The sequence below is a fragment of the Herpailurus yagouaroundi genome, unplaced genomic scaffold (genome assembly GCF_014898765.1).
Source record: "Herpailurus yagouaroundi ecotype Mexico unplaced genomic scaffold, PumYag 139, whole genome shotgun sequence".
Taxonomy (NCBI): domain Eukaryota; kingdom Metazoa; phylum Chordata; class Mammalia; order Carnivora; family Felidae; genus Herpailurus; species Herpailurus yagouaroundi.
Genome location: NW_024412394.1, coordinates 1,337,151 through 1,350,983, shown reverse-complemented (window position 1 = coordinate 1,350,983; position 13,833 = coordinate 1,337,151). Strand labels below are relative to the sequence as shown.

Below are 13,833 nucleotides of genomic sequence, written 5' to 3'. Positions count from 1 at the left end.
AGGGGCAGAGGCAGTGGGGGAGGGGCAGAGAGGAGAGAGAGAATCCCAAGCGGGGCTTGAACCCACAAAACCATGAGATCATGACCTGAGCCAAAACCAAGAGTCAGACTCTTAACCGACTGAGCCACTCAGGCGCCCATTTATGGATCCATTAAAAAAATATATTTATTTATTTTTGAGAGGGGGGGAGAGAGAGAGAGAGAGAGAGAGAGAGAGAGAATGTGGGGGAGGGGCAGAGAGAGTTGGGGGGCAGAGAAACTGAAGCAGGCTTTGTGCTGACAGCAGGGAGCCTGCCATGGGGCTTGAAGTCACGAACCTTGAGATCACGACCTGAGCTGAATTCGGATGCCTAACAGACTGAGCCACCCACGTGCCCCTGAATCCATTTTTTTAAATGGATGCCACACAGTATGAATGTTACCTCACTGGGGGCTGGGTAGTTTTGCATTCCTATAAATCTTCTTGCATTTTGTTCTGGAATGAGTTTATATTACTTGCCAACGTTTTGATCTTTCCAAAGGTTGCTTTTATGATTTGTTAGGTGGGTCCAGAGTAGGGGGACACAAGGATGAGCAAGGCATTAGTGGAAGTGGATACATAAGCCTAGGCACTCCCCGTAGCAACACGGGTAAGGGAACACTCAAAACTTGATCAGGGTGGCACAGTGCAGCCTCAGCTCTGCCCTCTCTCTCCCCTTCCTGAGGTAGCAGCAGCGTGAAGAGAGCAGAGAGGGCTGCAGTATTCCCTGGCTGGGCTTGGGGGTACCCAAGGGATCTAAAGCCTTATCACTAGAACAAATCGGGCTTCAAATCATTTGTAAATTGGGGCCACCCCCACCTGCCCTGCCTAGCTCAGAATGGTGTTCTGTCCTGGCGGTAAGGGAAACGTGCTGAGTTTCTGACACTGAGACCCCGACATACTGGCTTAGCCAGTTGACCACTAAGCCCACTCCTAGAGGGCCCTCGAGATATGTGGTCAGAAGCTGTGGGGATGAGGACAAAAGCTGGGTATGTGAGCAGCCAAAGGGGTCTGAGTTCTAAAACTAATTATTTGCTCCTAACCTTGCAAGATGAGGCAAGCCCAGGGCATCTGGGTGGCTCAGTCGGTTTAAGCATATATTAAAAAATACATATATAGGAGGCAGGTCCTGCCTGGGGAGGTGGTTTCCTCCGTCTGCCCTCACCTCTGATAGAAGCCTGGGATGGGTGGTCTCCTTACTCTCCAGACTCAAAAGACTGAGAAACACCGGGGAATCCACCTGGAGCCTCCAGACCTGGGCATTTCTGTCATTCCTTTCCTTTTATCTCTGATTTCCCACCAGTCAGATGATGGTGTCTGAAGGCAAGAGGCCAGAGTTCTCAACTGCCCTCTGGTTCTCCGTTGGGTCATCTCTGCATCAGACCCGCCCTTATCCAACCTCCTTCGGAAGGGCCTGAGGAAACTGGCCAGACCAGACCAAGTGGCTCAACCATGTCCACGCCACTGGCTGTCCCTGGCAAGAATAAGCCGATCCAGCTTATTCCTGTATCTCCAGTAGCACCCAAGGACCCTGGAGGGCCTCAGCCTCGTTCAGCTCCCACAACTTTTGTGTTCTTGGGTGGCTTCCATCACCTGCCAGTCTCGAGTTTTCCTAATCGTGTGTAATGGGCTGGGGGGGGGAGGGGGGTTCTGGTACAAAACTACACATACCTTACCTGAGGTAATTGTAGATTCACATGCAGTTGTAAGAAATAATAGAGCTCCCTTATACGCTTTGCCTAGCTTCCCCCAATGCTAACTTTTGCAAAACTATAGTGGAAGATCACAACCAGGATACTGATATCGGTAAAATCCATCCACCTTATTCACATTTCTCCAGTGCGTGACATTGTAACTAACAGACCACGCAAGCTTTCAAATTCACCGGTGTCGCGAGTTGCTTGTGACCCAGGGGGACTGCACCGCGCTGCTCCACCCGTGCCCCTGCAAACCACGAAAAGGTTAACGGGGCTTTTAACAGGGCATCGCATGTCATCGGTTAATCCGCACACCAGCCTGTTTTACAGACGTTAAGACTGAGGCGCACAGAAGGGTGAGTGGGTAAGTGGGCCCAGGTCCCATGGCCGGGCAGGACCTAAGCCGGGCTTGCCTACTCTATCTACCCTCTGAGCACAGCCTAGGGGGCCACTAGGAGGGTTGGAAGGCTAAATAAACATAATGGAGACCTTGTGGGCCTGGGGCAGGGTCCGGCCGTGAAGGGAAGAGCAGCCAGCCGCCCCACGCCGCGACTTGGCCCTACACCGGAGCTCCACCCAGAAGCTTGAGCAAGCCGGACGTCACACCTTCCCCAGCCACCTGAGCTCCCCGGCGGGGGCGCTCGGCTGGGGTCCCGCCCCGGGGGACGCCGGGAAGTAGCCCCGGCCCCGGCCCCGCCCCGTCCCTCCCCTCCCCGCGCACTCTCCTCCCCCTTCTGCGCAGCGCTTGGCTGCCCTCTGCTGCCGCGGGCTGGACCCTGCAACCCGGGCCGTCCCCGCCTTCGCACCGCGCACCCCCCGCCTCCGGATTGGCCGCTCCAGCCGTCTCCGGGCCGTCCGCCTTCGGCCACTGGATTGGCTGCGCCCCTGTACTGAAGCCCCGCCCATTTCCCCGGGTCCTTTGATCACGCGCCGGCCGGCTCTTCCGGGGCCTGGGAGCCAACCGAGGGCGTTCCTGTCCGGGCTACAGCGGCGGGAGGTAAGGCATGAACGGGTTGGATGGGCTGCAGAGCGCCCGGACGGGTCCACGCCTCGGGGTGCCGGGATTCTAGGATTCCTGGGCCCCTCTGCGCACCGCTCCCCAAACCTCCCTCCCTCCCCCGGCCTGAGCCGCCCAGCGCAGTGGGAACTACCTCCCACTCGCCGATGCTGGTCCGCATCCTCGGAGCGGCCTGACACTCGCCCCACCTCGGCACGTCCCCTCGACCGTGGGACGGTGTGCATGCGACTGGGCAAGCTCGGTGCCCCGACGGACACCGGGACGGGTAGTTCGTACCTTGCCCTCCGATGGAGACCCAGGCGAAGCGGGGTCAGGGACGTTGGGGTCTGCGTGCAAGAGCCTATGGACAATTTCCTTGCATCTGTTGATGGGAGCTGACCCTGTCACCTCCCGCCTGTCAGCCCTCGCTAAGAGGGGAGGGACCTGGGCGGAGCCCCGGGTGGGGACCAGAGGGAGGTGACATCACCTCACAGATACAGTCCAGCCCTGCCCACTTGTGTCCACCCTGGCACATGAGACCAATGGGGGAGAGGCTATCCAGGCTGTATGTCTGCAGTCACACCGGGGACAGGGAGGGCACAGGGAGAGCCCATAGTCTAAAATGTGGTGACTGGACCAGGACGGAGGTAGTCTCCTCCAGATGCTCCTCCCTCACCCCCTAGGCCACAGTGCAGGACCAAATCTCCCCTTTGTGCTCCACTGGATAGGTGCTGGCAGCCCAGCGTCCCAGGAGGTTGGAGCAGGACCTGGGAACCTGTGTCTAAGCTTTTCCCAGTTGAGATGTGCAAACGTTGGCCACCACCTGAGCTGGGCCACACCCTGATTTGGGGGTAGGAGCCGAGCGGGACTCTGGGCCTCCCCTGGATGCCCTCCAAACCCAGGATTTGCTGAGAGTCACTGGAGGGTTAAACCCAGCACCCTGACCTAGAGGATCCCTTGTCCCGGTGCCTGACCTAAGTTGTGATACATCACTGCTCTTGGGGAGGGATCCAGAGCTTGAAATTGATAACCTCCCTTCCTCCTCCCCAGGGAGCCCAGCGGAGGCGCCCTCCCGAGGCACTACTGCCCATGCTGACTACCCAGCCCTCCGGCTGCCGATGTCATGAGTAACACTACAGTGCCCAATGTCCCTCAGGCCAACAGCGACTCCATGGTGGGCTATGTGTTGGGGCCTTTCTTCCTCATCACCCTGGTCGGGGTGGTGGTGGCTGTGGTAAGGAGCCCCCACATCCACACATATACACCCACACCTTTGCTAAGGCAGGGCTGGGTGGGCCTGAGCCAGCCTGCACACATCGTCTCAGCTGTCCTGCTGTTTTGGGAGTGGAGGGGGTAGAGGTGGGTCCCTCTCGCTTGTGGGCCATCCTGGGCTCGCTCAGCAGCCTCCACAGTGCTGTGTCTCTGTTACAGGTAATGTATGTCCAGAAGAAAAAGCGGTGAGTGTCCCTGCCCTGTTGTTACCTCTCCTGCATTCTGCTTCAGTTTCTTCCCTTGGGATCTGGGTTCCTCTGCCTACGCGTTGAGAGGCCCCTCAGCCATCCTTATACAAGCCCGAAATTCCCTACACCCCATTGTTAGGTTTTCCTGCCCACGTGCGGCTTACCCACCGGAGAGGGGCCCCTTGTAGATTCGGGCATGGATGCTTAGAACCTTTGTGTGCCCCTAAAGGCACCCACTGCAAGTGCCCCTGCCTTGGACAGTCAGGTGTTTGAAGGGAGTGGGCACCCCCCTGGGCTGAGCCCCCTCCCCTGCTCCCCAGAGTGGACCGGCTTCGCCATCACCTGCTCCCCATGTACAGCTACGACCCTGCTGAGGAGCTACATGAGGCTGAGCAGGAGCTACTGTCTGATGTGGGAGACCCCAAGGTGAGCACTCCGGGGGCAGGGACAATCAGCAGAGGTCTGTGTTCTCACCCATACTCCCCCTGAAACAAGAAACTGCTTCTGCCCTCGGCCCTCCCCATTTGGGGCCGCCACCAGTGTGGGGTGCCCGGAGGCTGTGTCGTGGCCTCTGCCCTGGAACCCAGCCTGGTGGCATGATCTCTTCCCTCACAGGTGGTACACGGCTGGCAGAGTGGCTTCCAGCACAAGCGGATGCCCTTGCTGGACGTCAAGACCTAACCTGACCCCCTTGCCCTGATCTCCAGAACCATGGGGTCTTGGGAGTGCCCAGGGCCTGCAGCCTGCTGCTTGCCTTCCCATTTGCACTCACCCAGCTCCCCCTGCTGGGTACCGGGTCTCCTCTCCTCCCATCCACACCCAGTAGCACCTCACAACCAACCCTCCCCGCCCCCCTTCCGGCCTTCAGGCCTTTGTGGGCTGAGCCTACCACCCACTCCCAAGGGGCTAATACAAGTTTTTCCTTCTGGGGTGGAAGGGTGGTTGGAGACCGTTTTCTGAGCCCTCCCCGACTCGGCTTTGGATTGGTTTCCATGGTGACAGGGCCTAATGTATAGTATTCAGTATATATATTTTGTAAATAAAAAATGTTTTGTGGCTAGGGGTGTGGTCGATTTCTTTGAGAGGCTTAAGTTACCCTTCCCTGGAGCTAATGCTTGTCCTCCCACCCCCCCCCCCCCCCCCCCCCCCCCCCGGCCTCCCGCAGCCTGAAGAGCACCTTGAAAGCCACCCCCAACAACTAGATCCTTAGTTTCCACCCTTCCCACCCCAGGTGCCCACCACAGAGAAGACTCCAGTCCAGAAAAGGATATTTTTTTTTATTCAAGTAACTGCAAATAGGAAACCAGATGGGGGGGCCCCAGGCTGGGACAAATAATGGCTACCTCCTCCCCGGCAGAACAGGGGGAAAAGGTGGCCCCTACACCCTTGTCGGTCAATACAGGCCCCCCCCACTCCTCACTCTGCTGCAGCATCCTAGGGGCAGGGCCCCCACCTTCCCTGGGACTGGGGTGGTCGGTAACCCAGCCTGCTCTGCCCCAGGCCCCTTCCCCTAAGAGCATCTTGGAGGAGGGGGATGTGGGCAGAACAGGAGGAGGCAATGAGGATGAACATTTGGCGCTGGTCGCAGCAGCAATGACGGATGTCTAAGAATGGAAACATTGAACAAAAACAACACAACTGTCCAGAGGTAGTTTGTGAACAGAGGAAAGATGGAACCAGAACCTTGGGGGGTGGGGAGGAGCAGAAGGGTGGGAGTGGGCAAGGCTAGCTCCTTGTTATTAGTGCCCCGTGTGAGGAAAGGGGAAACTGAGGCCTAGGGTAGAAGCGGATAGGGTTGGGCAGTGGCTCCAGCCCACCTTAGGTGGCTGCCACAGGGAACCTGGGCCTCCTGGATAAAGGGTGACCGAATTTCCCTCACTGCAATAGATCCCAGGGTAGCGGTGAGGTGGGCTGGAGCCCGTTTGGAGAGGGTAGGGGGCTCAGACCCCTCCTGCCTTCCTTCCTGTGCCCCAAACGGGGCTGTCCGACCTCGAGCAAGGACTAAGCAAGGTGGGAAGGAAGAAAAGTGGGCGTGAGCTGCACCTGGTGAGACACAGGCTGGGTGGGCGCATCTTGGGGCTGAGCACCCCTCCCCACTGGCCGTACCTGCTGCTGCCAGTGCTGTGGAGTGGGGCAGATCAGAATGAGATGGGGCATGGCCCCTTTTAAGGCCAGGGGAGCCCTCCCAGGCCCCTTAGTGGGAAGCCAGAAGGAAGAGTGGGGAAGCAGAGGGGACCCCCGTACCAAGAGCCCAGTCAGCAATGTCCCCAACCACTGAGCGTGGGGACGCAGCAGGGGCAGGGTGCGGCGAGGCGGGAAGTCGGCTTTGTCTGGAAGGGCAAATGTGCGCATGGGCGAGGGGTCGCTGGAAACCTAGACCAAAGGAAACTGCTCCCCACTCAGGCCTCGGGGCCCCGCAGCGGCTGGTGTGCTGTGTAGTGTGGTGGTGAGGGCACAGGTAGGTGGCGGTGACGCGTGGGCCTGGGGGGAGGGGCGGGGGCGGTGGGAGCGGAGCGGAGCTGTCCAGTCCCAGAAGGAAACTGCTCCCCGGTGAAGGAGCAGGCGGCACGGCGCGGTCACTGCTCCTCCTCGGAGGACTCCTGCGAGATGCCCTCTTCTTCCTCCTTCTCCTGTGAGGTGGGCAGGGCAGTCAGCAAGAGTGCCAGGCCTGCCCCCCCTCCCACTCAGGGGGGAAGGGGCACAGGCCAAGATTGCCCCCACCCCTCTCTGTGCTCCCTGGCTCTCCAGAAGGGGGATGAGTCAGGGCTGAGTGTGTGAGTGACTCAGCAACCTCCACGGCCCAGTTTCATTCATAAAAAAGGAAGAATTTAAAGGGAGGGAAAAAACCCACACACACGCTGCTCTCACACAGAGCCAGCCCCCCTTGGCCCTGGGGCCCGTGGTGGGTGCAGGGTGGGGGGGACCCGCACGGCTCAGTGCAGCCCCGAGCTCGAGGCAGTGAGGAAGTCACTACCGGGCTTTCTGGAGGAGGGGAAGGGAGAGGGGGCCAGGGAGAGGACCGGGGAAGGTGCGGCTGCAGGGTGCGTGAGCCCCCCCTGCTGGGTGCAGTGCAGGGGAACTAGGTGGCCTTGGCCCGCAGGGGCAGCTGCTGGGCTGGGGAGCCGGGCCGCTGACTGACCCCAGGCCAGGGCGGGGAGGAAGGGGAAGTGTGTGCCGCCGGGGCTCACTCACTGGGCGGGAATGTCGGGACACCACACGGGCCTGCGGCCCCCGTGCCAGGCACAAACTCCAAAACAACTTGTTTCCTGTTACTCACTCCTGGGGCCCGGCCAGCACCCTCTGACCCCCCTCCTCACCCTGGTGGTGGCCCAGCTCGAGGAATGAAGGCCTCAGGGAGTTCAGGGAGCAGGTTTGGGGTAGAAAAGGGCCAGGAGGATTAAGGCTGGGGTGGCCGTAACTTCAGTGTAGGCCTTAGGGGCAGCCTCCGGACTCAGGCCACCTTCTTCCATTAGCAGCTATTTGTGGGGGACTCAGAAATGGATAGGTGAAGGACAAACCTCACCCTATGCCCAGGTAGCACTCTTTCCCCATTTCTACTGGTAGGGGGCCGGGGGGACTAGATGGCCTCCAAGTTCTCCCTAAAAGTTGAGTCTGTTCTAGTAGGGGAAGGAGAGGCGGCCCCACCCCCCCCCCTCACCAGGGCGGGGGTCCAGTCTGGTTTGTACCTGGGACCCCTTACTGCTACAGACAGAGCCCTTGAAAAGCCCTGGGCTGGGTGCCAGGACCCAGAATCCCTTTCCCTCTCTAGGCCTGGATAGAGCGATGATGTCCCACCATGCCCGGCTCTGGTCAGCCAGAGCCGTCTTTCCACGGTGAGCGCCCAGGAGGAACAGGCATCACCCAACCTCAACACCCTCCCCAGAAAAACCAAACCACCGCTGTCCCTTCACCTACCAGTTTTTTGGGTCTGCCCCTTGGTTTCCTCCCTGGAGTTGTGGTAGTTTTCTAGATGGTCCGAGAAAAGATCCACTAAGTCAAAAATGTTCCTGACAGTACTCCCCCAAATGACCAGGGCCCCGATGGTGAGGGAGAGCAGGGAGGAGCAAAACTACGTACCTCTGCTCAGGGCGGCCCAGGACTGTCACCCCGGCAGGCCCACCCGAGCCCAGCTGGTGATGACTGGCCAGCCACACTGCCCACCCCCCCCCCCCAATATACACACACGCCCCCCACTCCCTCCTCCACCCATGACTCAGAGGATATGAGTCGTGTCTCAGAAAAAATAAAATAAAAAACAAAACAACTGCTCCGAGAGGCTGATGCCACTGTGAATCTGGCCTTCCCTGCTTAACCCCACTCCCTCGGGACCCAGGGGACCCTGGAATGGAAGGAAACACTCTCAGCCCAGGGACTGGTGCTGCTGTCCCTTCGCTCTTCCTGACTCTCCCTTCTCCAGACGAGGAAAGCCGCAGGACTTCTGACTTGACCTCCCCATTGTCCTGGGCAGGACCAAGTCCCCAGAAGGAAGACCTCGATCATCACCCTGCTTTCCCCCAATTCGCAAAGACTCCCCCTGCCACCCAACATGCCAGGGAAGAGGGGGCAGGGTACAGGCCCTTCCCAGAGCCCCCCACAGCCGTGGCCACGGGGACAGGGCCCTCTTCCTTCGTCCTTACCCGGGTCTTGGCAGCACCCTTGTTTTTGCTCCCCTTTGGTCGGCCCCGAGGTCTCTTGGGTGTTGGCACTTCGCTGGGTTCCTTCTGCAAAGACAGATGGGGTCATCAGGGACACAGATGCCACCTGTCCTGCCCCTTTCAAAAACACAGCTCTCTCCCGTGCCCCAGCAAGACTGAGTCAGCAAGCCATCACCCCGACCCAGAAATCCACAGGAACCATGGCGGGCAAGCCCTCATGATGCAGGTTCTGACTCTGACCATCTTTCGCAAAGCCCCTCCCATGCTGCCCTATGACAACAAAGTGACAAGAAACCAGAAAAGGGAAAGGTGTCACCGGAGAAGAAAGACACTGTCAGGGAGCTCAGCCACCGAAGGGCTCTCTAAGCTCTTGGGCAAGACACAGAATGCCTGGGCCTCAGTTTTCTCAACCGTAAATGGTGACCACACTCACCTCACGAGGCATCACGAAAAGTAAAGGAAGGATGTGGGAATGTCTAGCACTGGGCCAAGACTGCTGCCCACCCCCTCAGACGACACAGGCTGGAGACTGTGGAGGACGCAGAAGGGGAAAGGAGGCCCCGCGACAGTGGAGGGAGCCTCCAGCCTCCACCCGCAAACTGGACTCCCTCTAGGCTGCCTCCCAGAGCAGGAATGATGCCCGGATGTCAGAAACAGAGATCCCGGCCGTGGTTGCCGCTGAAATTTTAATAAGCCTGACAGGATAAAAAAGCTGCTGCATAATGCATAGAAGCTGGGCAGCAAAGGCAGGTCAGCTGTGGTTTCGGGGGGACTGCCCTTAGGCTGTTTAGAACTATGGTCCAGTAGCCCAACACTCCTTCTCAGACACCCCCCTGTGGACCCCAGCTAACTGGCTCCAGGTGGAGACCAAGGGAACCAGACTGACTTCCCTCCACACATTGTGGCCTCTGAAAGAGGCAGCTGAATCCCACCGCTCAGACTCCCCACGGCTCATTATCTCCCTAAAGAGTCAGTACAGACAGCACTCTTCAACCTATAGATGTGGAAGCCGAGGCCCACGGTATAAAGGGCAAGGGTTGCCCTCAATCCCTTTCCTCTTCCTGGGGAAAGGGAAGTGAGCTGGGCCTCACCAGTTACTGCCCCTGTGAGAGAATCCAAGATCTCCACCATAGGGCAGGGGGCCCCCAAAAGGCCAAGCTGGCCTTCTAACCCCGGGAGACCTCAGCAGGGGACAGTACCAGGGTTGAGAGGTTACTCTCTCACCAACTCCCCCACATTTTCAAGTTCTTGGGCTTCGGTTTTCCTTTTACAGAGCCAGAGCCTGGCCTAGGGCCACTCTAAGGGAGGCCCATGGATTTTTTTGTTACAGGCCTGGGATGAGGAAGTACAGAAATTGACAGGTATTCGTAAACTTTCACGGCCAATTGACAGAATAGCCTGTACAACGAAATCTCGGGACTGAAAACGTGAACTTCTATAGACACGTAACTCCTCTTTTCTGTGTTTTATCAACGCATTGGTCCACAACAGACTGGAAGTCAAGGGTGGGTAGTTCACCAGAGTGCGAGCTCTCGCCTGTGTGACTGCAAGGTCGCTTCTGGCTTGCATCGGCCGGCAAGGGCTCGGAGTTCACTCAGATTCCTCAGCCCCCACTTCTCTCCTGGGGTCTCAGCGACGGACCAGGGTGGGCACGCGCCGGGTGCATGTGGGAGGACACACACACTGAGCAAGGATCCTGCACCCCTCTTCCAGTTTTCACTTGGCACCTCCCTAGCCCAAAGGGGTAAACCGAGGCAAAGGTTCGGACACCCACCTGACTCCCTACCAGCGCCGTCCCGGGACTCACCGGAGGCTGCTTGCGCGGCCTGCCCCGACCCCGCTTCTCAGTGCCGTCCTTTTCCTGCTTGGAGGCCAAGGGCTGGCTGGACTTCGAGCTCGACTCGCTCATCTTCCCTTCTCTCTGGAGCAGGTGGAGGAGCGATGGCTGGGATGCTAGGAAAGCAGAAGTCGTTTTAAACACAACATTTTGCTTTGGCCACCTCCTACCCCCTTTACCACTCCCACCTGCAAGGCGGCCTGCCTGTAGGACCCTGCCTGCTCCCGGGGATCCAGGATCCCCAGCCTGCTTAGCTGGTGGGGGTGGGGGTCCGCCCAGCCCCAGCATGTTGCTACAGGGTGGGGTCGAGCCGTTGGCTCTAATCAGCTCCTTATCTCCTGCTCAGAAGGGCGCTTTGTTGTCCTGCCACCCCCACAGGGCCCAGGCCCAAGAGGCACAGCAGGCTCAGATGTGGCTGTGGGTGAGGTCACCAGGGCAAAGGTGTGGATGAGGTGGGGGGGATCCTCACACTGCCGGGGGTCCCTTCTCTAGCCAGCCGCCCCTTCTCTTAAGAGAAAGCCAAGCCTGAGTGGCTCACAGGCAACAAGGGAGGAAAAGTAAGCAGGGAATAAGCCTTGGGCTTCCATCTGGCAGCCGTGGGCATCAGTCCCTGGCCCACCTGCCTTGGCCCAAGCCTCGGGACCAGGCGCTACCAGGGCCAAGCTTGATACTCTGTACCAATCACCCAGCCAGGGATGGTGCCCACCCCACTAGCTCTCTCTCCGGATAGAGCCTTGGGGACTCAAGGATGGGAAGTCTGGGAAGGGGAAGTGGGCTGAAATCGCACGGGGGCGGAAAAGAAACCTAAAGCTGAGAGGTGGGGGTCTCCTCTTCCACCCCCGTCCACCTGGAGCCAAATGAGATTGTCCCCTTTGATGCCTGCTTTCGGGAGGGGCAGGAATTCTGCACTGAGATGGATCCTTCAGAACAGATGCTAGCTGCCCTCCCCCGTGCCCCGCTCCCCCAGCCTGGGCAGAGCTGGTCGTCAGTCCTCCAAAGCTTCTTGGTTCTCTTCTAGCATCTTTCCTCTTCTTATATACAGGCCGTTTTGTGTTTAATCAGCCCCACCAACTTTCAGTTTACCTAAAACTTCCCACTGCTTGCAGCATTTGCCCCCTTTATCTGGGAGCCTCTTCCAGAAGCTTAAAAGACAGTGAGGGTGCTCCACCCCGTCTGTCTTCCCAGTTAAAGATACTCAACCTGGGAGACCTATGGCTCTACACTTTCCTGGTAACCAATCCCTGGTTGCACTTGGCAAAGGGTGGGCCCAAGCGGCCTCACTTCTAAAAGACCTGCCATCTGTAAAATGGGGGTAATGGTAAGACATCCACCTCAACCGCCTGCTTCTCCAGACTGACGCAAGATCAAACCAGATGATGGTTGAAACGTGTAAACAATGGGAAATCTCACTCCAATCAAAACGAAAACTAGAACATTTGAAAATGACTTCTCTTTCCCTTTTTCCGATTTTCAGACAATTTCCAATTTTAACTCGATGAGGGCGGGGAGGAAATGTTTTTTGCAAACTAGGGACTTTTGGAGGACTGGAGGCCCCCATCCCCAAGCATCAAGATTCTCCAGACGGCGAGACTTTGTCTGGTAATTATTCTATTTTATAATATTTCAGACTTGAAGACCCTTTTAAACAAGGTGGTTGGTGATTTATCCTGCTCCGTCATTAGTGGCTTGGCCTGCTCTGTAATTACAGGCAGTGATTAGAATCTTATATTACACCACAGGTTCCCCTTCAAACTAAACATCAAAATTAATCAGCCTAAATGAGTGCTGACCTCACATGAGGTCTGTTGAAGGCCCCCTCACAGAGGGGGTTCCAGTTGGGCCGAGCCAGCCCCTAATCCCAGAAAGCCTGGGCCCAGCAGGCCTGGGAATCCTGGTGGGTCTCTGGGGGGAAGTTCTTGCATCATCTGGTGCTTCCCCCCACTTTTTGCTACTGGGGACCCTTTAATCCATTCTCCAACCACCCCCCTCCCAATCCAGGCCTCCAGGAACTGAATGAAGGCCTGAGGCCCTCTCTGGTGAGACCAACAAATGCTTGTCTCTTCCACCTGTTTCTGAAAATCAGAGGCCTAGCTGGGCGAAGCCATGTTTAGGGCCCGACCTCAATCCTTCAGTTTGTAATAAGCCCTTCTGGGCCTCAAGCTTGTCCCTCTCCATACACTGGGCGCGCAATGTGTATTCCACAAAGGCTTAGGGAATCTACAAGAACGACCCTAGGAAATCCTCATGGCGCTCCCTTGTTTTCTGGAAAAAAAAAAGTAGCCCAGAGAGGCCTGAAGAGTTGCCCAAGGTCACACAGCAAGTAGGCAAGCAGGATACAGTAGGTTCCTGGCGACCCCTCTAGCCCGCCACTTTCCCTACCCGCCTAGAGAATGGTTAAGTCCCTGTTGCCCCCTGCTCCAGACCCGGCCCCAGGGTGACTCTGCAAGTGTCTGCGCCGGGCCGTTGCAGGTCGGCCGGCGGGACCAGGGGCCAGAGCGCACGGGGGGAGGGGCACAGGCTGCTCTTGCAGGCGCGGGAAACTGGTGCACCCCGACCGCATGCACCGCCACGCGGGTGCACCCGGCCCCACTTCCTGCCAGAGGGGGCACCCAAGCCCGCCTTGGGGCAGGAAACCTGGCGCGCGCGGGCGCGGGGCAGAGGAAGAAAGACACCTCCCTCCGCGCCCTCCCCGCAAAATAAAGCCCCAGGAAAAAAAAAAAAAATGAAACGGGGAGTCAAAGGGACTAGTTCCAACAGAGCCCTGCAAAGCAGAGAAACCTGTTTGTGGGGGCGGAGGGCAGGCCCGGCCCTGGGGGCTGAAGAGGCGCGGGCCGGGCCAGAGGTGGGGTCCGGGTGAAGCCCCAAAACCAGGCCCGCGATTCGGCCTCATCTGCGTGGGGGGGGGGGGGCGCACCAGGAAAAAGGCCGAGCGGGAACGGGGCCGAATTGCGGGGTTCCTGCCCATCCCCCTCACTTCTAGAACTTCCCCAGGCTGCGGGGGGCGCCCGGCCCCCCACCCGCCTGCTGCGCCGCAGCCTGTTCCTCTCCCCGCCCCCCACACCCCGGGCCCCGGCTCGGGCTCCGGCGGGAGCGGCGGCCGCGCGAGGTGCACCGGGCTCCGCCGGGTGCACAACTCGCGCTCGCCGCAGCCGCGCGCCCCCTCCCCCAC

General features: G+C 58.7%; 2 protein-coding genes across 5 annotated transcripts in view; one reads left to right on the top strand and one right to left on the bottom strand.

The window, feature by feature from the left end:
* The first annotated feature begins 2,591 nt into the window (after positions 1-2,591).
* On the top strand, positions 2,592-5,232 carry SMIM29 (small integral membrane protein 29). Of its 3 annotated transcripts, none has more exons than XM_040473242.1 (5): positions 2,592-2,712; positions 3,763-3,886; positions 4,144-4,169; positions 4,493-4,598; positions 4,788-5,232. In XM_040473242.1, exons 2-5 carry the CDS (start codon positions 3,836-3,838, stop codon positions 4,851-4,853), a joined length of 249 nt encoding a protein of 82 aa, XP_040329176.1. In that variant the 5' UTR covers positions 2,592-2,712; positions 3,763-3,835; the 3' UTR covers positions 4,854-5,232. The 3 variants fall into 3 exon arrangements, with proteins under 3 accessions (XP_040329176.1, XP_040329175.1, XP_040329174.1); XM_040473241.1 differs by having other exon boundaries at positions 3,763-3,946; positions 4,532-4,598; XM_040473240.1 differs by having other exon boundaries at positions 3,763-3,946.
* A 196-nt stretch (positions 5,233-5,428) lies between these two features.
* Positions 5,429-13,833, bottom strand: part of HMGA1 (high mobility group AT-hook 1) — a 9,334-nt gene continuing 929 nt past the window's right edge. Inside the window, exons 3-6 of one of the 2 annotated variants that reach the window (XM_040473239.1) lie at positions 10,635-10,780; positions 8,810-8,893; positions 8,088-8,138; positions 5,429-6,802 (exon numbers count right to left, since the gene is read on the bottom strand). In XM_040473239.1, the coding sequence (XP_040329173.1) occupies positions 6,749-6,802; positions 8,088-8,138; positions 8,810-8,893; positions 10,635-10,736 (291 nt within the window). In that variant the 5' untranslated portion in view covers positions 10,737-10,780 and the 3' untranslated portion in view covers positions 5,429-6,748. Of the gene's footprint in view, positions 6,803-8,087; positions 8,139-8,809; positions 8,894-10,601; positions 10,781-13,833 lie in introns of both variants that reach the window. The other variant, XM_040473238.1, reaches the window with a different exon arrangement.